Genomic DNA, 24408 nt, shown 5'->3' with positions numbered 1-24408 from the left:
AACCTCTGGGGAACATGTGCCCGTGGGATCAATGCCTAGAAAAGCGGGAAAACCAGAAAAATAATTAAAATGAAAAAACATTCACACTGAGAAATATGACAAAGCGAAAAACGTTCCTTGCTAATCAGTAGAATCGTGCTAAGTTATAATAAGCCAACAGTACAGTATACCTAATTAAAAATAACAATTTTATTCACAAGAGTCATTAAAAATTAAGGATCTCAATTTGCTTACTTCTGAATAGGTTATATTAACCCTCTGAAGCTTGCCACTGCCCCACATGCCCTTCACATCCCTTAATCAGTGGACATGTAAAAATTAGTGGGAAAACATTTGCCAGTCCAAATGCAACTAGCGGCACTTCAACTTGTGTCTTACGTCGTGTTAACATTACGAAATTTATACCATCATCCAGCGACTGGCGACTGACAACTGGCGGCCAACACCTCCAGCCAGAGCTGGCCGTGCCTTATCCTTTGGCAAGCATCAGCCATTAATCAGGACGAGTTCCAGGACTCGACGACTGCCGCAGAGGCCCCTTTCCCAGTCGCCCCTCCATCCGCATAGTTGTCCGTCAAGTGGTGCACGCTTATCACTTGCTCCATTGAACGCTCGCCGCGGCGTCTGGCATAAATATCACTTAAATCAGTTGACTTAGCCGGAGCCAGGATATATATGCTATGGCAAGTCAGCTGCCCAGGACATATCAACTTGTAATTGTGACAATTGCTGTCAACAAAGCGCTGGTCCTAGCTGGCGAAGATGGGGGCACAGATTCTGCAGGAAACCGGAAGCCAGACAAGGACTGCTTGCCAGGACCCTTTTTCCATCCATTTCCCACTCCGCTCCCATACTCGCAGTCTCTTTTTTCTTTCACGCTGACACTTTTTTGACAAAATAAGATAAATGACTTTGTTTTTGGTTTTTTTTTTTTTTGGCTTGGCGGAAAATGCTGTTGGATTGGATAGCTTGGGAGAAAAAAGATAATGACTGGTTAAAATTGCTTATATTAGAATTTTTTTGTGGCTTTAATAGAATTTAGAATTTATATAACAATGACCAAACTAAATGCATAAGAATGTTAATCATGTTAAGAATGCTTTTCATAAAGCAGAACTGGAATACTCTTCAAGCCACCTATTCTAGCTGATAGATGTGGACAATGTTTAAGTGCAGTGGGGCGAATGAAAGTAATGTTGTAATGCATTTGGAAGAAGCTTGCCTCAAAAGGCAGATTCGCAGAATAGCGCCCCCACCATTATTGGGGTAACGCGTCAACAATAAATTCGCGATTTCACTCAGTTTGTTGGCTCCATGCGCTCTTCCCGGTTTTGGGTGGCTTCTTTTCGCCGTGCAGGCTGCAGTGGGGGAACTGCTACCATCTATGCTCAATGGCTAGTATTTTTATCCCTTTTTTGCTGTGTGGACCATTGACTAAGCCAAACAAAGTCTGATGCTCGAATTTATTATGCTCACTCCAATCGCCGGCTGGAATCGGTCGTTTTCCTTTTTGGTTTTGTCTTTGCGTTTTTTATGTGCTCTCGCCTTTTTTAATTCAATTTATTTTTGGATTTATACGTATTTATGCACATGGGATTCATTTCCGCTTACGGTTTTCTAACTTTTCGCGAGCTAGGGAAAAAATTCAACTTTTTACGCGCCGCGCGTTTTAATGAAAATTGATGCAGCAAAAGTGCGCAAAGGTTATTGGCGTGCCTAAATTAATGTCGTGCATATCGGGCATCCTGGCCAGGATATCTGGTGGCCATGGAGCCTGGGTGACCCTGAAGCAAAATCCGGGATCCGCATTGTGTTCAATAAAATTTTGACATTTCTTAATTGAATTCCGCTGCACAAAGTTTTGAGCGATGGCGAACTCGAACAAAAGCCAACAAACCAAAAATCAAATTACAACAAAAGTCAGGCCAGCAATGAAATTTTCACCACAGCCCACAGACACGCACACTCCTTCACCTGTACATGCACAGCCACGCGCATATCTTTCTATCTATATGTATGTGCACGTACCTGATCAGCACATGGCCAAAACTGTATAACTTCATTAAATAATTGCGCGACCCGAAATGCAGCGGCAAAAGCCGCAAGGACCCAAGAGCAGCGTTGTCCTGGCAAACTTTTCGAAGGCATCGCTAACTGGCAAAAGACGAACGGACCGGCGGTAAGAAGGCAACTTGCCACCTGAACCGTGGCAGAAACAAGCCCCCAAGAACCCAATCCCTTCCTGCCACCATTTCGCTTCTCCGTGCTCCTCTTGCTCCATTCTGTTCCTGGTTTTCCCGGGCATGTGTTGGAAATGCTCAAATATTGAATTTTGCGATTTTCCATCGAACATTTTTCGGGTTGTGTTCGTGTTGTGTGGCCTTCAGGGGTAAATGAGGTGGGGTTGGCCGTACTTGTAGTCAATTAGGCAAAATAACCAACGTTATTTGAGTAGCTTTTCTGAAAATAGTTTGGCACTAATGCAAGCAAGAAAGAAGGAAAAAAAGGGGGATCTGTTTGCATTTCGGGAGTTCTTAAAAGCTCAAGTTAAATATTTTGGTTATATTGAACAACAATTAGCAGTTTTTTAGATAATATGTAATATATGTTTTATGATTAAAGGAACTGATTAGAACTCATCGTGATTAAACTAAAACCATGCAATTTTGTACACGTTTTTTTCAACATGATTAATTTAATCACTGCAACGTGGTAAGTCTTACACTCCGCTGGATCAATTAAAAATCCAACTTCATTAAGTGCATATTGAACAAATAACTCGTGCCGACGTAACCGATATGCATACGCAAAGTGGCAATTTTATCATCAATGCCATAATTTACAAGTTATCAACAGTTGCAGCAGGCTCTCACCCCGTGCAGCTCATTTGCAGTAATTTTCAATAAATGCACCGCTATCAGCCGTCTGCCATCGGCCAAAGGATGTGGAAGGATATATGGGGAGCTGGGGAGCACCGCAGGCCGTAATTCGCGGCAATAATTTTAATTTTAATTGGCTTATTTTATATTTCAATTAAGTGCCAGTTGCCAGCCAATAAACCAAAAACCAAAACGGCAAACCAAACAAGTTGACAAGGTGTGAAAATATGGAAAATATTTGAAGTGAAAATTGCGCACGAGCGTGGTTGTGTGCGGTGCTCATTAGTTGACCGGAAATCGCACACACACATGACTGGGTCGTTTTCGTACGAGTATGTGTTTTCACGCGGTTTCACGCGGCGTATGCGTAATACGAGTAGGTACGATTTTCTGGGTGGCTGGGAACATTATTGCAGATGTTCAATAAATATTCGATTAAATAGTATAGATAAATCAAGTTGCAATTTAAAGTAAATAAACATCTAGTTGAACTAAATTCAAGCGCTTACACTGTTTATTTATCCCATGCAAACATGAAAACTGAGAAATGCATTTTCTAACATTTTATTCATTTATAAAGCCGTCTCATTTTTGGGTTGTGCCGCCCCAAACTTCTTTTCGAGCATTGTACCTGATTGTCCTTCGATGTCCTTTGTAAACATGTTGACTAAACAAACCGCGACAACTGAGGCAATCTCCCCTACCCACAGCGACACTCGCTCCCTTTGAGCGGCCATAAATGTCACGACATGGCGCACAATAGCTTAATTTATAATTAAATTAATTGTTGTAATTACTTCATTAGCGCCCACCTTGGCGGCTTCATTAGGGGCCATTCCGCGGCTATTATAGGGCGACAGTGGGAGATGGGTGAGCTCCATTGTTATGTCCATGTAAATGGCAGCCAAAATGCGACACCACGAATTACACAATTAGGCGACATTAACGTTTAATGCGTTATGTTTACCATTTCATTTAACTGTTTGCCTCCTCCTTTCGTCCGCCTTGTCTTCCGATCCCGAAAAAACCACTAACCATTAGTTGAGTAATATCTACTTACAACCCGGCACGCAGGTCATAAGCGACCTAATCGATTTTGGGCTAATAGAAAAATTCTTTGGGGACATTGCCGGCTGTTTTACCTAGCTCTATTTCTGGGTTAATGAATGTCGTAAAGTCTTTAAGTGTTGGAACGAATGGTTCTGGTAATTTTGTGTAATTATGGTATTCCTTCTTATCTTGTGAAATGGATTTCGTTTAGGAAATGGCTAAAAAAGTTTTGTCACTATTTATTTTATACGAACAATACAATACAAGCACCAATATTTCTGAGCACAAAGTTTCTTATTTCCTATTGCCTTAATAAAGATACAAAATTGCTTAGAAATAAAAACTTAAAATGTATTGACTAATTTACGTTAAAGCGGACGGACAAACAGACGGACATGGCTATATCAACTATGCTGTTGCTACTGATCGAGAATATAAAAGTCTCAATATGCACAATCAATATTCCATCTCCGAAGGTAGAAATAGCTTCATATCCCTGTCAATTTCGGCAAAAAAAGTTTTTATTTTTTCATGAATTTAATTTGTTTGGTAGTTGTCCAAATTTAAACTAAGATATATGTTGTATGAACTTATTAAATCTTTTTGTCTTGGCTGAATGAGTGCAGAAGGCAAAATTATCGTACTCGATGAAGAAGTTTTTAGGGCCACTAAAACACATTACCGAGATATTAAAAGATGAACCTACTAATTAGAAAGCCAACAATACCGATATTTCATATTTCATTTCTTGAGACATTTCAGATCATTTTGAACAAATGTATGAAACTTCAAGAATAACAAATAAAATAAAAAATTAAATAATTATTTTATAATAATGTAAAAAAAAAAAAAATGTGTTATGTTTATATACGCTTATTTGATTGATTTTGATTTTTCTTGTAATTTTACTTATTATGTCAGCAACATCAATAAAATGTCGCAATAGATAAATTTATAATCTGTGGCCTTTTTAGCATACGTAAAAATAATTTTTTTTTTAAATTACTAACTCTTCTTCTCTTATCTTGAAATTAATAAACTTATTTATTTCAGCTATTTTTATTTTTCATTAGTTTCAACATTTAAAAGATGTATTGAATTGAATTACGACCTGAGTGGATTTACTTGATAAATAAAATGTTATATCCACAACATTTTGCCGAATCCAATAAAATTTAGTTGAGGCATTGCCTGTCGCTCTCGTTTCCCCCTCGCATTCATTCATCAAACATTTACAAACATGGACCATTCAATTAAAATTTGTTGACCATATTAACTAAAACGTCAATCGACAGAAACCCGTTTGCCAGCCAACCAAAGCGAGTATGTGCTGCCCGCCGCTCCCGCCACCCCCTGCATTTTCCACCGCCCCCCGCGTCATGGGAAAACTCAACGAAGCAAAGAGAGCCCGGCGCCTAAGAGAGCGATGCGCTCGACACGTGGCATTCGATGGAAAAATAAAAACTGTGCCGCGAGAGGGAGTTGGGAGAGCAGAGTGTGGCGAACAGAGAGAGCGGAGCATTTTTCTTTTCCCCAACTGTTTTCTTTCTGTTGCTTTTGCCACCCAATTCGTAAACAAATTCTGCCATTGGCCGAGCCAGTTGCTGGGGGAAAATGCTCTTTCCCTCTATGTATCCGCATCTCAGTGTCTGTGTGTAGTTTTTGCCCCACGTTTTCCTCTTATTAACGCGTTTTTGTGATTGGGTTTGGGTGCTGCGGTGGTGTGTGTCGTGTGTATGGCGCGTCCGTGTGAGTGTGTGTGTGCGGAAAACGGAAAATTGCCTATGCGCCAGCCCCAAACTATGCGAAATGAGTGTAATGAGCGAATGCCAGAATGAGAGGCAGCGAGCGCAGTTCGCCAGCTTGCGTCCCATTCGCACATTACACATACGCCGCGTTATCTATGTATGAAATATCTTTTTTTCCTCTGCCTTAGTTTTTCCCACCCCGCCAGCCAGCCCCGCGCCACCTGATTTTTTCCTTGGCTTCTCTAACTGCGTTGCCGTTGGCCGAATCCGAGGCTGAGGCTGGAAAACACAGCAAAAAATCGAGGCTCTGTTAATGTTTTTTGCGTGTTTATGTTAATCGGCGACGCTGGCAGCGACAGAGCGTTGCTTAGACGCATACCAAACAAACCCACCCACTGATGCACAAAAAAAAAACACGCCCAAAAACCCCACTATGTACAACCCATATGTACTTGCTGGCAGTGCGTTTTGTTTTTTTATGCAGTTACTGGGCACACCAGTTTTGTGTTTTTGTTTGCCTGCGGATTGCTTGCTCTTTTCCTTTGGCCATTTTTTATCTGACGTGGAAATGGAAAACTGTACTAGCGAGAGGGAGATAGTTGGTGTTGGCAAGAAAGCCAGGGCCGTTTTTTAATTGCAATTTTTCATTAATTAAAATTTGCTTAGTTTGCATTTGAAAAGCGTTGGGCCCTGAAAAAAAAACGGAAATTTGTATGGATTTATTGTGATTGAAGGTGCAGCAAATTGAATGTGTTTCCCGTTCTGTCTATATGCGTTTTAACTGAATTTCAGGGAGTGTATCTGGGAGCTAAGGAGGATGGAAGGCGCCTGATGAATGCGCCGATTCTGCCGGATTACGGTCTCGGAAACTGCAATTACTGTTTATCGATTGAATACCTCTTATTCGCAAATCACCGTCAACGAATTTGATTAGAAACTTTTCTATTAACAATCATAATTTAAACATATAAATACTTTTTGAATAAAAGCCCAAGAACTAATTGTGCTCAATATCTCAAAATGGATCTGCAACGGGTGGAATGATTGATTTAAAGAATAAAAGAAATATCTTTTTTGTTAAATACAATTAATATACATAGTTTTAATACCACCAATAATATTCTGTAATTAGATTTCAGGCTATAAAAATAAATAAGAATTTCAGTATGCAGTAATCATCGGTCCACATATGTAGAGGTGGCAAAAACATATCATAAAATTCGAATAAGGATCGCTAAATTGCCGTTCTTTTGTGGCTTTCTATAAAATATTGGCCGAAGCTACTAGATTTCCCAATCAACTCCCATTTAGGCATTTCCCACACAGATTTGCCACTACTCCGCATTTTTCATGCTCTTCCCCTATGCAATTCAAATAACCCACTAATTTGCGTGTGTTCGGGGCCTTTTCATGGCCGGTTCCTGTTACCAGCTAACGGCAATTAATGATATGGCCACAGAGTCACAGCCACATCAAATGACAAGCCCTGGAAAAATGCACTCCAACTAACGGAAAAAGAGACATAGACGGAGAGCCATGGGTGGGGAATTTGGCCAAATACCAGAACCAAGCAGAACCCATCCCCAGTGGAGCCCACTCGGCAGCCAACCAATGCATGAAAACGCATTTTCCCCAACGAAAAGTCAAAAAGTGCGTAGCGCAGCCCACCCACCAATACCCACGCTCTTTCACACAAACACTGACACACTGGCGATGTGAAAGAGGGAATGCGATTGGTGGAAAGCCAAAAGGAGCACAAAAAACTCTAACACATAAACTGGCTGGAAAAGGGGATGGGTGGGTGTTTGGAGGAGCGACCGCAACAATACAAAAGTCAAATTAGTGGAAAATGCAAATGCATGGCAAAAAAGAGAGCACAACAAAAAACGCACAGAAAAAATGCGCAAAAAATGTGTGACACTAGAAAATATAGACATTGGATCGCTATGTGCCAGGCCAGGAAAATTAGAGGGTGTTGGCATGGGCGTGGTGCTCCAAATGTGTTGGGAGCGTTGAAAAAAAGAGCATTTTGTTTCCATATTATAATTACACAGCTCGGGGCATCCTGTGACAAAACTGCTGCATGCTTTTAGGCGCTTTTTTATGTGAGTTTCCGATGGGTATTTTTGCATAAAGTCAATTTTTGATGGACAGATTGCTTGATTTTCATCGACATTTAGCTCCACCTTGTCAGCCATTACGGCTATGTTCGTTTTGCCGATTTTCCAAATTGATTTTGAGCGCAAGTTTAATTTTTGCCTACCGCTTTCCATTGCGTTTTCAGCATTTTCAACTTTTTCATTACTAAAAGTTTCCGTCTGCTACTTTGATGGCCAACGTACTACAGCTATACAAATTTACATAAGCGTAAGCATAATTAAATATCAACAATAGTTTTTCATTGCCATTTCTACTTGAACTTTTTAAAGTACGTACACGTAAACATATTGATTGATATCTTAGTTATTTGTTTTGAGCCGAAATATAAAAAGCCTCAATTGTAACATGAGTGTTTGTTTTAAGCCAATTAACACAAGTTATGCAAGAGGATTGGCACTTTATTTGTCTCTGCCAAGTGGTTTAGATGTAGATAAAAATTAAGTTGAGGAAGGTTAGAAATTCAATAAATATTTTTAACTTCGTAATTATCTTAAAAAAATATAAAATTCCTAAATGTAGAACTGCTTGATAAAATGGTTCCTGCTATCTTAACTAGCTAGTAGCACCAGAAAAGAGTTAATTCACTTTTAATCTGTTCAAACAGATCACCGAACGTTGACTCCGCTTTTTGTTTTCGCGTTACTTCTTATTTAATTAGAGCTCATTATTCAGAAAACGTTTATTTGCCCACGGCTTTGGCTTATCACCAGGCGAACAGCTGTTGGATAACCCTAGAGTATCTTGGCCCAAAAGCATAACGTGACATACGATACTAGAATTTCTCTCTTATCAGCCAAATGGAAAATGCCTTGGTTCCATTGGCCAAGTTCATAGTCGATGTGATATGCATTTGACAAGGCCGTTGAAGTATTATGTATATGTAAGAGTATCTGTTTGCACAACTGCAGACTGAGGGCGAAATCGCTTTCAACCAGGGCGTATACTGAACGGCAATTCCGTGTGTATTATCATCCGCTGGAACGCGGCCTTTTATTTATTTAATTAGCTCTAGCTTTAGTTTCTAGCCTGATATTAGGAGTGGGTGGCATTATCGCGTTAGCCCAGTTGAGTGCTGGCTGCGATGCCGAAAGGTTTGGCCAAAATGCTAAGACACCTGCCGCTAATCTCGCTGCTGCTGTTCGCACCTACTGTGTTGGCCTACTTCGAGGGCTGTGATAACACCTTCAACCTCAGTCCGGGGACCACCTACGTTGAGTCGCCCTACTACCCCAACAATTATCCTGGCGGCACTTCCTGTCGCTACAAGTTCACCGCTCCCCTGGACTACTACATACAAGTGCAATGTTCCCTGGGAATTCCAAAGGTAGAAAATTCGCGAAGATACATGGTTTTACAAATGGAAAATACGTAAGGCATGTCTCCCCACCCCCAGGGCAATGGTCAGTGCACCACGGATAACTTTTGGCTCGACACAGAGGGTGATCTTCTGATGCGCGGTGCCGAGAACTTCTGTGGCTCCGGAACCCTTTCACGGGAGTCCCTGTTCACGGAGCTGGTTTTCGCCTACATCTCCACCGGCACGAAGGGAGGAAGCTTTAAGTGCACCCTGACCACCGTCAAACAGAACTGTAATTGTGGCTGGTCGGCCACGACGCGGATTGCCAATGGCCAACAGGCGGCAGCCAACGAGTTTCCCAGCATGGCGGCCCTCAAGGATGTGACCAAGAACCAGGCGTCCTTCTGTGGCGGAACCATAGGTGCGTTATTACAGAATACAAGTGGAAAGGCTTCAAGTGGATATAAATAAAATAAGTCAAATAACCATTTGCGAACATGAAAAAGTTCAAGTTACGAAAATTTCAAGCTATTGAGTGCAATTCAAGGTATCTGAGTAATAGAATATATCTTATACATAATGAAAATGTCAATTTAATTAGGCTTGATTGGTAATAACATATTTTGAATTATATTATTTCAGTGGCCCATCGTTATATTTTAACTGCTGCCCATTGTATTTACCAAGTTAGCAGGGCCACGAATATTGTGGCTATTGTGGGAACCAATGACCTGGGAAATCGTAAGTTCGCAAAACTCATACAACTAAGAATACATAATAATTTAATGCCCTGTTATTAACCTAATTCTTTCTGATCCCGCTATTAAGCTTCCAGTTCCAGGTACTACCAGCAGTATAATATTCAGCAGATGATACCACATGAGCAGTATGTTAGCGACCCCGACGTAAACAATGATATCGCAGTTTTGATAACCGCCAGCAATATTCAGTGGTCCCGAGGCGTGGGACCCATTTGTCTGCCTCCCGTAGGAACGTAGGTTCCCCATTAAATATCCGTATTGTATTGAAACTAATTCGATTTCCCCTTTAGGAGCACACCATTCACTTACGACCTCGTCGACGTGATTGGCTATGGCACGGTCTTCTTTGCCGGACCCACGTCCACAAGTCTGCAGAAGATCAATCTGAATGTGGTCACCAACCAGGACTGCCAGACGGAGTACAACAATGTGGCCACGATATACACTGGGCAAATGTGCACCTATGACTACTCGGGCACAGGTCGCGACTCCTGCCAGTTTGACTCCGGTGGCCCAGTCATTCTGCGGAAGTCCAGGCAGTTCTTGGTCGGAATCATCAGCTACGGAAAGAGCTGTGCTGAATCGCAGTACCCGATGGGTGTCAATACCAGGATAACGTCGTATATTAGTTGGATACGCCAAAAGATCGGAAACTCCAATTGTGTTGTCAGCTTGTAATGTAAATAAATGGACCGGAAATAAATCTTCACAAAAAGGTTGTTTTTCTATGATTAGTGGTAAAGATTTCTAATCAGCCTTTAAAGGAAAAAGTTTTAATATCAAATAAAATGGTAGATCTTATTGCAATACTCATATTTTTTATTGCGGGTTGTCACTTCGTATGCGAAAGTTCTTTTTTAAGGCATATCTTTAAGTTTAACTTGCATTAAAAAGATATATAAATTGTAATATTTTCTCACCTTGACCTAAAAATCCAATTTAAGGTTCTCAAATATTTGCCCGGTATTTCAAAACAAAGAAATATACTTTTCCTTATCAATTCGAATGGTCTTATATAAGCTGCACCGTATCTTCATCGAGTTCACAGTTGCATCAGCTTCGCAACCATCATGTACGAACTAAAGATTACTGGGTTACTTTCGTTACTATATATTAGTTTGTCTTGTGCCCAACAACAGTGCACCAGATTCTTTGATTTGATCCCAAACCGAACGATTAATATAACCAGTTTTAATTACCCCGGCGCTATACCAAGTGGTTCTAACTGTCGATTTCGCTTGAAGGCACCCAGTAATCATGTTATCTACTTGAGCTGTCGCTTTGAGTTGGTAAGTTCTGTTCTAGAATATAAGCCATAATTAAAATATCACTTTAAAATGAATATCTTGCTTATAAAACATTGATTTCGTTCAAATTAGTTTCCCGACACCTGCGGCTCGGAGTTTCTTTTCATCTCCCGCGATGGCGACCTGCAGTTCCGGGATGGCGAACGGTACTGCCGCATGGGCCAGGTCAACCGGATATCCAACTTCCAGACCATGGCCTTCGCCTACTATTCGAGCAGTCCGCAGACCCAGCAGCGATCCAGACTCAATTGCCAAGCGGTGGCTCGACCGGCGCCCTGCGACTGCGGCTGGTCCTTCCCCAATCGCATAGCCAACGGAGTGGAGGCGGGAAAGCACGAGTTTCCCTCGATGGTGGGCCTCCGGGATCTGAGCTCCAACCTGCCCATCTTCTGCGGCGGCAGCATAGTCAGCGAGCGGTACATCATGACCGCTGCCCACTGTACCGCTCGCCAACCAGTGGCCAGTCGCCTATTGGCGCTGGTCGGGGAGCATGACTTGAGCACGGGTAAGCAATATGCATAGTTTGTTTGAGGACTATTTCTAAAATCCTAATTACTCTCAGGTGCCGAATCAATCTATGCGGCGCAGTATCGCATCCAAAATATCATCAACCATCCTGGTTACATGGAAACAGCATCGGGCAATATAAATGACATAGCCTTGCTCCAGACGGCGACCCCAATTGAATGGTCCCGCGGAGTGGCGCCCATATGTCTTCCCATTAGACAGGCGTAGGTTTAGCTCTCATATCTAAAGTCGTGTAATCGTAAAATTTGATTTTCTCACAGGGAGAACAGCTTCAACTACCAGAACGTGGACATCATGGGTTGGGGAACCCTGGGCTTCGCTGCCTCCAAGTCGAACACTCTGCAAAAGGCCACACTGCTGACCATGGACAATGCCGTCTGCCGGAGTCGCTTCAACTCCAGCATAACTCCCAGCCACCTGTGCACGTACGATGCTGGCGGCAGGGGCCAGGACTCCTGCCAGTACGACTCCGGCGGTCCGGTGATCCTGCGCCAGCGGGAGCGGATGTTCCAGTTGGGCGTGATCAGTTACGGCCGAGCCTGCGGTCAGCCTTTTGGCATCGGTGTCAACACTCGGGTCACTTCGCACCTCAACTGGCTGTGGCGCTATATAGGCGGATCTGTGTGTGTGCGTTAAGGATATGCGTCGGATGAATGCCCAAATGTGTGCACAGAAAGAAACAATATTGACCATAAAATTAATTTTATCATATATTGTTACGAGCATGAGTTGCACAGAGTTTTTACATTTAAAAAATTATCTTATTACTGTAACTTTTGATTAAACAGACTTCTTTGATAATAGATAATCGTATTTGAAGTTGGCAAAAAAAAATCTACTCGGCTAGTGATTATGATCCAGACTACGTATATTTCTTCTTAAAATCACTTAGAATCTCTTAGAATTGTACGCCTTTTCTTTTATTTTGTATGTATATGTGTATAAAAATAAAAAATGCAAAATATGAAAATAATGAAATTTAATGATAAAACTTAGTTGGGTGAACGGCTTTCATACCTTATACCTTACATATGTATATACCTTACTTAAATACCTTACCTAAAGCATTTTATTCGTCATGTACAACTGCTATAGCAGTGGTATATAGTACTCGAAATTTTTTCCTGTGCACACGCATATTTTAGAATATAGTTCCTCAGAGTCATTCCTTGGCCGACCTCCTTGCACTTTCTTCAGGCATTTGTCGGCGTTGTCTTGAGTTTGGCAAAGTGTTGACAAAGGCCTTAATTTGCATTTAAATTAAAAAGCAGTGACATGTTTCTGCCTACATTTAAACAACGAACAAGCTCGGCAGCCCCGCACTTACCAATCATACCCCGCTGGCCATGAAGAACCGCCAGGCGTAGTTCTTTGTGTGCAATAAAGTTTTATCGCATACTCTATCTGAATATGGTTGGCACTATTAGTTCACCGTATTTCCCAGTGTTTAATTAAGGCTACACAATCGACATATGGGAAAGCGAAAAATCTGATTCTAGTATATCAGAGAAAATTAAAATTTAAAATTAATTGGGTCATAACATTGGATTTTCAGGTTTTCAAAAGCGGGAAAGTGTACAGATTTCTCATAGTTATCCAGTGTATTTTCGTATTTATTGTAAAATTGCTTTATTCATAATTGTTGTTGTAATTGTGGACTAACTCAATTCCATGACTCGCAGTTGTTGTTGCTTCCATTTGGAAATTGCGTTAAATTCGTCCCAGGACTTATCGGGCCACCAAAGGACCTCGCACCACTGCAGCTGATGCAAAATTAATAAATGTTCATGTGACGAAGGCAAATTGTGTTTTTGGTCTATGATTTTCATTTTGGCTTTGTTGTTTAATTTGCCCGAAAGACTCAAGTCGCAATCAAATTGAATTCCTTGTGGCTGTAAATAAATTATGATATTTTCTTTAGCAGCACACATGTTTTTTTTTCTTCTGTCCTGTCTATTCAGTGAGAAATCGAAAACTAAATTGGCCGAGAACAGTAAACATTTGTTTTGGTGTCAGTGTTTTACGAAGACTTCAACACACGACTGGTTGTGTATTTCATTTTAGAAATAGTTTTCCCCTAAAGACAACCAAAATTTTCTTGCCCGAGCGCCTTGTTTTTATTAAATTAAAATTTTAGTAGACCCAATTTCGGCCGAAGAATTTGAGTCTTATCATAAATTAGCCGGTTAAATCAGAGAATTTAGGGGAACCAGAAATAACAAAGATGCCAATATTCGTGAAAAACCTGCCATGCATTCGCCACCTGGCCAAGCGGAGTCTAATTGAGGGGCGGCGCTGGATATCGGGCCTAGAGAAAGGTCAAAACAGCGCAGCCCAAAACGTAAATCCCTGCCACAAGGACTGGCCCATGAGAGAGGAGTCTTTTGCGGCAGCCCAGCTGCTCCGCCAGAGGCAGCAGAACCGCCGGTGGAGCAACAACTACTCCGGCCTGGACTCCGCCATGTTCCGACCAGTTGCCAAACCGGATGAGATGGTGCCCCGCCGCAACAATGTGGTGGCCGCCCAGAACGCGGCCAGGAGGCGGAACTTCAAGTCGGCGCAGGTGTCCCAATACCAGCAGAGGCAGGAGGAAGAGCAAAGACTGGACGGCGATCCAGAAGCCAAGGCCGAGGAGCACGACTACGAGTCGGATCTGGAGGTTCGATCGGTACGGGAGACCGTTTTCGGACCGCCGGAGGACAACTCGGAGGAGGAGATGGATCGCGCCCGGGCTGAGCAGGAGCTTCTCCAACGCGTGGCCAGCGCCTCCAAGCAAACGGAACGTTTGCCCGATAGCGCCTCCATTTCCCGAAAGGTCATCTCGCCATACAACTCCTACCGCAGCCATCGCACCCGCTGGGCGGAGTTCCGGCACAACATGATCTTTGGCCGTACGAGTTACTGAGCCAACAGGAGCCTCAACAGAAGGTTCATCCTTATCCGTTGACGTCTCCCTTTCCGGAAGTGTGAAATTTACGGTTGCATTTTTACGCGATTTTCAAGAGCAAATAAAAAGTTTGGTCTTCAAAATTATTTTATATGCTATATATTATTTGAATATGTAAACATCTTCCCGGAAAATCATGTAACAGGCTAGATGAAGCGGCCATGCCCAACTATGGAAGTACAGATAATGGGTATCTAATAGTCGAGGCTCTCGTCTAAAAGATCGGCAAGGACATTCAGACAAGTGAAACCATAGCAATCATTGAATTTTCATTCTTTGAGGAACAATAAATGAATCTCAGTAGTCTTTCCGGCGTACATCCCAATTACTTGGGATTACAAAATTATCCAAATTTGTCATACTTTTGAGCCATGATCAATATTCTTAGGACACTGTCAGGCAGAGGTCTTCAACTCACCAGGAGACTTCATCGACGACCCCAGATCTGCCAGAAGCCCGGAGTCTTTGTCCATCCGGAGCTGCGTCGCACTATTCCCCTCGTTTACTTCAGCAAAGGGGAACTGCCACCTAAACCGAATCAAGAAGTCTCATCCAACCGGCAGTGCGAAATATCTCCTTCGGAGAAGAATCGAAAAAGCACGGAGGCCTTTGATCAGTTTTGTAAAAGACAACGGCAATGCTTTTCCAGCACCTACCAGTGGGCAGAGTTCCGGCGAAAGATGATCTACGGCAGTTACTAGTATGAAGCCACCCAGAAAGGACCAAATCCAGTGAAAGACTCCTTTTTATTCATTAGCCCCTGCATTGTGACTTAAAAAGTGTTTTGTTTGGATCTAATTCGCCAGCGAAGTAATAACAAGAGGCTTTATAAGCCACAATGCACTGCAGTCTGAAATGCATAGTTGAATTCAAGCAATAAAACAGGATAACATAGATAACTGAATTTATTTCTTCTCTTCTTGGTTCGACTAAACAACCTTTAGCTAATAGCTTCTGCAGTTCCGTTTATTATTATAACAAGTATCCTTAACCCTTTTTGCTACTTAGCACGCAGGTTTGCTCTCAAAAACTAGCGACATACTTTGGCATACCTGCGCATCCTTCTGTTCTGAGAAAAGCCAAATACAAACAAGGACTGGGTGGAAAAGTGGCAAAGGAAAGAATGGAGAGAGGCACCAAGTGCACTCAAGTAATATGCTTCATAATTTTTATTGTCAAGCCCTTTTCTTTTGGCTCGGGTGGCACTGGCGCGCACTCGACAACAAAAGCTCAAAAGCGCTTGGGAAAAATGTGAAATAAAAAATGACTATGAAAAGCAAAGGCGGAAAATGAAGTGCACTGGGGGCGTGGAGCTGGTAGTGGTGGTGCTGGTGGCAGAGACAAGAGTGCAACAAAGCAGACCGGGCAGCATAAATTTTATAATATAGAAAAAATCAATGGCCAACGGGGGCACAAAAAATGCAGAGCAGCAAGGATTACGGTCCGGGTCTAGGCACTTTTCATTCAAAGCACTGTCCTACTAGAAGGCACTCGGAAAAAAGAGTTGCAACAATGAACTAATTAACCAACTATACTCACTAAAGAAGGTTATTTTTAATTCATTTCATTAAATTCAAGCAAGTATTTTTCCCAGCATTTCCGTATTTTCATTGGAATCACATGCATTACTATAATTATTTCGTTTGGTGCTTCGCTTTTTGAATTCTGCTCCTCACTTCAAAGCTGCACAATTAACTTGGTCCGCAAATGCTGTGATTTCGCCACTCGCTCCCATTGTTGCCAGTTAATTTTGATGGATTTTTTATTGCCTTGTTGCAAAATTTGCATTTCACTCTGCCGTTCACTGCACTTGGCCGCGTAATTAGGCGCACAACTCGCAGCACGGCTTTGATGTGCCGTCCTGCGAATTGGGCTAAGTAAGGACGAGTGCCGAGGACCTTAATTGTTTAATTATGTTTTGTGCTTTGGTCTCGAGTACGTGCAATGCGATAATTGCTGAAAAGGGAACGCACTCAAATAATGTTACATTATCATTTTTTAGGTTAGCCAAAAGAAAATGAAATGTGTGATAGGTACACTTAGCTGCTTATCGAACAATTAACTGAATATGTTCTAGAAGAGGCTTTAAGAGGAGGTTTCTTTTTAACCCAGTCAGCTTTTCTTTTTAACTAGTCAGCTTTTAGTAACACATAGCCCCGTTTTACTTTTTCTACGTTCCTCCCATTTAACAGGCAAACTAATACAATAGACAAGTCTTAAATTTACATACTCCCTCCTTTCGGCCAATCCTTTAAGCCAAATAAACGCTACACCACAGTACAACTGCATCCAGCTGAAGGCTAACCAATACCTAAGGTATCCGGACCACGAAATTACAGGCAAATCCGACTAGTTTCATCCCCTTTCCAAATGCTGCCAGCCAATGGAAACCAATCGGCCCTATCCGCCTATGTCCGACTGGCGGTCCAGCAAGCCACGTCCCGGATGACTGGAAGATTCGCCTACTCGACGCGCCGAAACCAGTGCGTTGGGGATCTGAAGAAGATCGACGAAGTCCTGTGCCACCAGCGGGATGAACCCAATCCAGAGTACCATCATGCTCCGCGATGCTTTGTTAAGAACTTTCATAAGTACCAGGAGCAGGCGCAGGATCACGGAGAGGTGCAGACGACCCGCTTCCGCAATCCGCGATACCGCTGGGCAGACTTCCGGCGACGAATGGTTTATGGCACCTACGATATCTAGACGGTTTCTCTTGAAGCTCTCTGCAATCAATTTCCATCCGGACATGTCTTGTACGAGTATAGTCCCCCCCCCAGTCTATCCATAACGAAGTATCCCAAACCCACATGCAAACTGTACAATAGTAAGAATTTTGAGGCCAGATAAACGGATCCAACTCGGTCGTCCGCTCAAATTGCAATATAATTCAGCACAGAATAAATCCGTTACCTCTTAAGTTTATTGTGCACTTCGTTTGAACTTAGTAGGACTATGTATGAGTATTGGCCAGATTTTAGATGGTACCTTTAAATTGAAATAAGGCCAAGGCCAAATGTGTCACCCCCCCCCCCCCCTTATTTATTGGAGAACCGTATACCCCTCATATATATCAAAGTATTATTTGATAAAATTAAAAATAAACATTTATATTAAAATACATTATCTTCCATTTAAACGCTATTACCCACACTCACGGCTTCGAATCCGAGTCCAAAGCTACCGGACTTTTATCCATCATGTCCGCAATTGGTTCCGTGTCCGAAAACTGACGATGCGGCCCTCGCACGGTATTGATTAAGAGGGTGCGGTGGGGCTGGAAACTTAGCTCGTCCGTAACTCGTGTCATGTCCTTCCCGTAGTCGGCGTCCATGTGGCGCAAGTTGAGGAAGCTCTTGACCAGCAGGAAGGGCGGCCTTTTTAGATCGGTCCATGAACTCTTACGGTCCTGGAGCTTTACGGGCGCAGGTCTGCGATGGTACGGAAGCCTGTGCTCTGACATTCGTCGCCTCTGCTGTAGCCGCATCTTAGCCTCGAATATCGGGGACCCGATGAGAAGCCGACCGGTGAACATTATGCCATAGGTGGATGCCGTACCGTTGGTCAAAGAAATACTAAAATTTAGGTTAACCAATGTAAGTAAAATTTAAGTTATATAAAAAAAGGTTTCATATTATATGAATGTATCTATCGGGCCTACTTTTATGTATTGGCTTTGCAATTCTTGAAATGAATTGATATGGACGTTTTTCCTCACTAAATTAAAATTCCGTATATAGTTCAGCGGCAAGTCACTTTCTTGCTAAAAAATGAATCTTCCAACAAGTCGAATAACGTAATATATTTTTAGAACAGTATTTTTTCCAAAAACTTTAAATTTTTAATATTGACCGCAAGGGCGATTCCCATGGTTACGAATGGTAAAGTCAAGGGGGGATATCATTTTCTCTCGTTTTTCCAGCTTGACATAAAATAGTCTCTAAGATCACGAGGAGCACCCTGCATGTACACAGAATCCAGATGATGGAGGGCCAAGAAGCTCTTCACCAGGATGCGGGGTGGTCGGGTTGATTGCGCCGGGGTCTTAATCCTCGCGTCGGGAACTACAGGAAATGGTCGCCTCGTCCTCCTTTGATGCAAACTTCTGTTCCGGGAAAAATGTAAAACGGATAGGCCCCCGAGAACTCGACCAAAGGACATCATGGCTGCAGGTTCGGGGCTTAAAAATACGTTGACTGATATTTCAAATTTAATCGAAGCCAAAAAGATAAACTAGGGTTTCTGATTTCATTAAAAGCGCCTACTTTTCAGACAATTGAAAACTGATTCGAATATACTTTTTCAATGGCATTTTAGTAAATAGGCATGGATTCTATAAATCCAACCCTAGTTGGTATTGTTGAATATGCAATGTGAAAACTTGGTAAGGCTAATACCTTTTAATTTCGATTTTGAACCTAGAAATAAAATGGTTTCACATACTCGATTTTTGTGATGTAAATGGATTTAATTGGCCCAGTCGTGTGTGCAGGGGCTACGTGCCGAAAAAAAAGTGCTGTGTACTAATTTCTGACCACAAACCGAATTTACTTCTGAGGGCTAGCAAACCATTTGCATAGCTGTTCCGAAAAGTATATTCTCTGTGAGTTCGCTCTAGACCATAGAGTGCAGATTCATTTTAATTGGTAGTAAACTAATATGAAGCTTATTTAATATACTATGCACAGCTACTTTAAGTACCGTTTTGGCGTTTAAGTGGCGTTTTGTTAAATAGAAATAGTTGGCTGGAACAGTGCGGAATTGCATGTGGATCGGCCATTTTGTATTTTCATCGCTGGGGCTTTTCAGCGACGACGATTTGGCGGCTTTTGTGCAACGCGTGGTTTTATGTAACAGACCCCAATCCCTAGTCCGCGAAAATCCCTCTCCCACACGCCCGCAAAACGTCAATTGCATGAGCCGGCACGTCGATATTTTTGCCAATTTTTTAGCCGGCCTCTCGCAAATTGCTTTTTGAGCTTGTTAGAGTTTTTTGGCCCTCATCCCCGTCGCACAGATACAGATGCACACCCCCCACACCAGCACACACGCTAATGAATAGTCAAAGTCCAGGCGATTGCAGCAGTTGTAGATGCAGCAAAACGAGAACTAAACGCAATGTTTAGGCTGCATTACGACTGCAACTGGAGCCAGCAGGTCCTGCAGGAGCACCCAACATCCCGGATAGCCGCCATTTTGTAATCAAAAGCAGCACAAAAGTATGCAAAGGAAATTGCCAGAAAAAAAGCACGAAGTAAAAAGCGTTGTGCGCATTGGCTTTCTTCGTACAGTGGACAATCGCAGGATGACTGGGAACTAAAATTATAGATTTCTACACCATAATTCATAAATAGTAATATAACCCTCCTAATAACTTTAATCTATGCAATATATACATTCCTGAGCACAAAAGTAAGTAATAACTCAGCGATACCAAGTATATCATCTTCATGGTTCCCATGGTTCATGGTTTAAATGAAAACAGATGCTAACTAGTTCCTTTACTTTCAGATGAGAAATACCAACTATTGCTTTGCTTTCGGATTAATCAAAGTTATTACATTTCTACTGTAGCAATGCTCTCTAAAACCAATCCCTTGGCAGCCCTTTAGCGACGGCTGCTGTTAGTGGCTGCTGCTTTTCAATTAGTGCCACCAGAGTACGAAAGTACCCCCAGCCCTACCACGCCCCCTCGAACACAACGCCCCCCACGCACCACCGCCCATTTCTATGGGGAGCCGCCAATCCCCGATCCCTGGCAGCACTTGATGCCACCGACTGCAGTTGACGTGGGTTAGCTGTGTTCTGTCCGCGTTTTACGTAAATTGAACAACAGGCTTGCAAGGCAGCGGGTACCCGAAACTGCAAAACTGCAAAACAAACATGGCCAATACACTGCAACAGCTCGGAACTGCAGGCGAGCTAAGCCAGACAGACGTACACAAAACGCGCCGAGGGTGGAGCATTGAAAAAGTGCAACGCCAGTGCTGGGTTAGACAAAAAACAGGTCCTCCAGAAAAGCGAATAAAAAGATGCGGCCGCCAGACGACTGCCGTATTGCCTTTAAGCCTAAAAGCGAGCTCCATCTGTTATGCGAAACGTTTAATTATTTATCTGAAAGGAAGATCCCGGCTGGCAGTGAAAATAAAGCATTTGAATGGAATTTTATTGACATGCACCCCATCTGAGCGACTGATGGGGTTATAGGTTGCAGGCAATCGCCGCCCCCGAGGTTAATTAGTTGACATTTGCGCTTAATTGCAACGCCTCGGGCGGAGGACATAGAGCTCCAGCCAGGCGTTCCATTCGCATGCATGATTGACAGCCGAGTGGGCGGCCACATCCATCCATACACCTGGTGGAGCTGATACATGCGTATTGATGCCAAACGCGTTCAGGCAGAGCGACAAACTTGACACCCACTTAAAGGTGTTAAGTGCTCCAGCACTCTGAAGCTGGGGATATTCCCCCCATCCCCATCCATTCCCATCCATAACAGATCAGATCTTCAGTACGGCAGGAAAAATTACAGCACTGACAACAATTACTATCTACTGAAACACATGGACAACTCTCCCAAAACCATTCGATACTAATTTTAAAGGATATAAGTTAGGAAAATTTTAGTATATTTGTATAGGTCAATTCAAACATTAAGAAAAGTATTTCGACTTTGTTACATTAATCTTTTAAAATAAATCAGCGTAGAACGACCTCGCAGATCATCTTGCAAGATATTTTTCTTTACAACCCCCATTATTACCCATTAATCAACATTCTTTTTTCTTCTTAGCCTTGCATATACACATACATAAATCAAAGTAGTTGCTGGTCCTATGTTCGGCCAGGACAATAGGCCACCTCGGGGCTCTTGGTGCGGATCCACTTGATGAAGGAGGCGACGCGAGTGTTGACCGATGGCTGCTGGGCGGCGCAGGCCTGGCCAAAACTGACGATGCCCACGGCCATCAGGCGTCCGTTGATCCGCTCGTAAAGTGCTCCTCCCGAGTCATATTGGCAAGTGTCCCGACCGGGCGTGTACGTGCAGAAAGTGTGGGGCGGTAATCCGCCGGCGGAGCTCAAAGCCTGCCTGCACCGGCGGCCATCGATAACATCCAGCGTGGCCTTGAGCAGGCGATGGGTCTGTGGACCGCCGTAGGAAGTGGTTCCCCACCCGGCGGCCACTACCTGGTGACCCGCGAGCGGCAGCTTCTGGCCATCCTCCCCCGGTTGCAGTGGCAGACAGGCGGGACCCACATGCTGGCTCCACACGATCGCCATTCGCGTCTTTAGCATGGCGATATCGTTCTTCGGCTGTCCACTTGCTTGGCTAAAGTCCTCGTGCAGGATCAGGGCGTCAAGGTCATAGCGCTGGGTGGCGAACGTCTCAAAGGAGCTGGCCAAGTCATGCTCACCCACCACCACCCGCAACTTGGCAGCACTATTCGTCTCCGGACCCAGAAAACAGTGGGCAGCCGACAGCAAGTAACGATGATGAACTGTAACAAATAATAGCGAATTTATAATATTTAAAGTTAATAAAAATCCATTTAAACATTTAAAATATCCAATTCTTTTGGTTATAAATTACATGCTTTAGTTAGTTAGTTTTTAATTCCAATAACTCTCCCTACAATATTTATTATCTGCATACCCTCGCAAATACTTTTATAGTTTTGATCAAAGGATTGCAACATAGTGAATCTGCTTAAAGGATGTATTTGCATGTTAAGGATTTCAGGATGTTATAAGACTATGGATCAATGGATCTTTTGAAATTAGGGCCAATTATATATCCCCCATTTACAGCTTTCATGGGGACACTTTGTTTCGTATCTTATACACACTTGTATCGTATAGAAATATAGAAATATGCTTCTTTGAAGGTTTCAACTGTCAAAGAATCTCTGTGATTCTTCTATGTCAATTATCATTAAAAGCCCCATATTTATACACGTATACTTACTGATCGCAGCGCCGCAGAAGACCTTTCCGTGTTTTTTGGTTAGGACACCGGCCATTGGCGGGAACTCGTGCAGGACGGCCTCCTCGTTGGTGGGACTGGCAATCCGGGGAATGCGGCTCCAGCCGCAGCTGCACGTGGGCTGAAAGGCCTCCACGAGGCAGGAGAAGCGTCCTCCTCCGTGACCAGGCGATGGGGCGGCAGTTGGGTAGCTGGAAACAATTCGGGCACGTTTTGCGGAAGTCTTTGAACTGCTGCGAATTGGCAACTTGTCAAGGTAAATAGTGGTGCTGGACTTTCTGGACTCTTCGACGTCGTAAAGTAAGGAGGCGACATAGGCCAGGGCATCGCTGACGCCCACATCCTGCAACACGTGCAGCACCTCGTCGCTGAGGTCCTCGTCGGCTTCTTCTGGCTCCTCTTCCTCCTCCTGCTCCTCCTCCGCATCCTGTTCCTCTATGGAAACAGCTTGTGGTGCCTCGGTAGTTGTGCTCGTAGTTGGCACCGCATGGAGCTTATCCTTTAACTTAACGGCTGAGGGCGGCTCCGAATGTCCACTCGATATATAGGAAATCACCGCACGATTGAGAAAACTTTTGCGCTCGAATTTTCCGCTGCCGCAAAAGTATTCGGAACTTGTTAACACCTCGTCGCCCTCGGAATTGAAGTGAAACACCTCCGTGCGGCATTTCAAGTCCGTGGAAAGCTGCGAAAATCGAGATGAATCATGTCAGTGATTGAAATGGACAATGGCGATGCCACTCTATCTAGGCAAGCTAGAAAATATAAATGCTTTTCTTTTGATACGTAAATGGGAACTAATTAAAATGGTTTCATCCATGGCAATATGATTTAATAAAATATATTGTTAGTTTATTATTTTAAATTAATACTTCACAGTTACGACAATCAGTATATTTTTCAATAAAATAATTTTTTACAACTTACTCTCTTAAAAAAAGTTGTATAAGTTATGGATTTTATGGTAATAAAACACTTACATATGTGAAATGTTATAGATATATAAAAGTAGCACGAATATAGTTTCTTGCATTCAGATTCCATTTGAACATTTGAACATACAATGGGTCTTCTGGCATCACTGTTATACCATCACTTCATTTCCTCACCGTTCGCAGCTGGAGCTCGCATTTGAATTGGAGCACGTGATCTTTGGGAGCCTCCACGGCGTAGCGACAGGAAGTGCCCACAGGATACAGAGCCGGGTAATAGGGCGAGTTGATGAGAAGTTTCTGGCCCGATTGCAGCTTCACCTGGTGGTTGCACTGCTCGAAAATGGCATTCGTTGAGGATGCTTTCAAAAGAGGCAGAAACAACAGCCAAGTCCACATGATCCCGATCGCGACGAAGTCTAGAGCGGCACTGAGGTGGCTCCATAGACGACAGCCTCTTAAGAATGATGGAGCTAACACCCAAGTCATCACGCGATCTGCCTACATCTCCATGCGGGTCTCCACCTCTCAACACCTCGTGGGCACCCACGCCCCGTTCCTGCCTCAAATACCAGTTAATTAGGGTCTCGAAGAAATCCCAAATTGTTACCGCCGAAAAGAAAAGACAGCGGCCGGCACACGAGCGTCTTTAGCGGCTAATTGAAAGAAAGTGCAAGTGTGTCAATCAAAAACTGGTTTTCGGAATTTGGAACACTTTGGAATCGGTTGGTGGAAGTGACCATAAATAGAACTACGTGTTGGCCACCAGTTGGGGTAGGTCACAGCTGAATTGGAGTCTTTTGTCATTCATGTTT

General features: G+C 43.1%; 8 protein-coding genes and 1 long non-coding RNA gene across 11 annotated transcripts; 5 read left to right on the top strand and 4 right to left on the bottom strand.

Moving 5' to 3' along the window:
• Window positions 1-252: 252 nt before the first annotated feature.
• On the bottom strand, window positions 253-903 carry lncRNA:CR44280 (long non-coding RNA:CR44280). The gene has a single exon (NR_124466.1). It is a non-coding gene; the product is annotated as a long non-coding RNA:CR44280 (long non-coding RNA).
• Window positions 904-8913: 8010 nt separating this feature from the next.
• CG30371 (uncharacterized protein) lies at window positions 8914-10605 on the top strand. Its single transcript, NM_136526.2, has 5 exons — window positions 8914-9161; window positions 9231-9555; window positions 9777-9875; window positions 9963-10128; window positions 10186-10605. Exons 1-5 carry the CDS (start codon window positions 8940-8942, stop codon window positions 10571-10573), a joined length of 1200 nt encoding a protein of 399 aa, NP_610370.1. The 5' UTR covers window positions 8914-8939; the 3' UTR covers window positions 10574-10605.
• A 347-nt stretch (window positions 10606-10952) lies between these two features.
• Window positions 10953-12555, top strand: CG30375 (uncharacterized protein). Its single transcript, NM_165600.2, has 4 exons — window positions 10953-11184; window positions 11275-11707; window positions 11765-11933; window positions 11991-12555. Exons 1-4 carry the CDS (start codon window positions 10966-10968, stop codon window positions 12364-12366), a joined length of 1197 nt encoding a protein of 398 aa, NP_724665.1. The 5' UTR covers window positions 10953-10965; the 3' UTR covers window positions 12367-12555.
• A 1266-nt stretch (window positions 12556-13821) lies between these two features.
• On the top strand, window positions 13822-14762 carry CG30376 (uncharacterized protein). Its single transcript, NM_165599.2, has one exon. It carries the CDS (start codon window positions 13955-13957, stop codon window positions 14633-14635), a length of 681 nt encoding a protein of 226 aa, NP_724664.1. The 5' UTR covers window positions 13822-13954; the 3' UTR covers window positions 14636-14762.
• Window positions 14763-14969: 207 nt separating this feature from the next.
• CG12126 (uncharacterized protein) lies at window positions 14970-15574 on the top strand. Its single transcript, NM_136525.2, has one exon. It carries the CDS (start codon window positions 15049-15051, stop codon window positions 15376-15378), a length of 330 nt encoding a protein of 109 aa, NP_610369.1. The 5' UTR covers window positions 14970-15048; the 3' UTR covers window positions 15379-15574.
• A 1210-nt stretch (window positions 15575-16784) lies between these two features.
• CG2291 (uncharacterized protein) lies at window positions 16785-17641 on the top strand. Of its 2 annotated transcripts, NM_001299263.1 has the most exons (2): window positions 16785-16993; window positions 17058-17641. In NM_001299263.1, the coding sequence occupies exon 2, from the start codon at window positions 17123-17125 to the stop codon at window positions 17381-17383; it is 261 nt and encodes an 86-aa protein (NP_001286192.1). In that variant the 5' UTR covers window positions 16785-16993; window positions 17058-17122; the 3' UTR covers window positions 17384-17641. The 2 variants fall into 2 exon arrangements, with proteins under 2 accessions (NP_001286192.1, NP_610368.1); NM_136524.3 differs by having other exon boundaries at window positions 16785-17601.
• Window positions 17642-17764: 123 nt separating this feature from the next.
• CG14759 (uncharacterized protein) lies at window positions 17765-18407 on the bottom strand. Of its 2 annotated transcripts, NM_001299262.1 has the most exons (2): window positions 18339-18407; window positions 17765-18252 (listed from the first exon to the last, which is right to left on the bottom strand). In NM_001299262.1, the coding sequence occupies exon 2, from the start codon at window positions 18210-18212 to the stop codon at window positions 17832-17834; it is 381 nt and encodes a 126-aa protein (NP_001286191.1). In that variant the 5' UTR covers window positions 18213-18252; window positions 18339-18407; the 3' UTR covers window positions 17765-17831. The 2 variants fall into 2 exon arrangements, with proteins under 2 accessions (NP_001286191.1, NP_610367.1); NM_136523.3 differs by having other exon boundaries at window positions 17765-18407.
• A 56-nt stretch (window positions 18408-18463) lies between these two features.
• CG30369 (uncharacterized protein) lies at window positions 18464-18962 on the bottom strand. Its single transcript, NM_165598.3, has one exon. It carries the CDS (start codon window positions 18839-18841, stop codon window positions 18578-18580), a length of 264 nt encoding a protein of 87 aa, NP_724661.1. The 5' UTR covers window positions 18842-18962; the 3' UTR covers window positions 18464-18577.
• Window positions 18963-21316: 2354 nt separating this feature from the next.
• On the bottom strand, window positions 21317-24025 carry CG14760 (uncharacterized protein). Its single transcript, NM_136522.2, has 3 exons — window positions 23771-24025; window positions 22644-23346; window positions 21317-22176 (listed from the first exon to the last, which is right to left on the bottom strand). Exons 1-3 carry the CDS (start codon window positions 23990-23992, stop codon window positions 21512-21514), a joined length of 1590 nt encoding a protein of 529 aa, NP_610366.1. The 5' UTR covers window positions 23993-24025; the 3' UTR covers window positions 21317-21511.
• Window positions 24026-24408: the final 383 nt, after the last annotated feature.

The sequence above is a fragment of the Drosophila melanogaster genome, chromosome 2R (assembly GCF_000001215.4).
Source record: "Drosophila melanogaster chromosome 2R".
In the NCBI taxonomy this organism is placed as follows: Eukaryota; Metazoa; Arthropoda; class Insecta; order Diptera; family Drosophilidae; genus Drosophila; species Drosophila melanogaster.
Note: the sequence above shows the minus strand (reverse complement) of the source record. Positions and strands in the feature narration are given on the sequence as shown.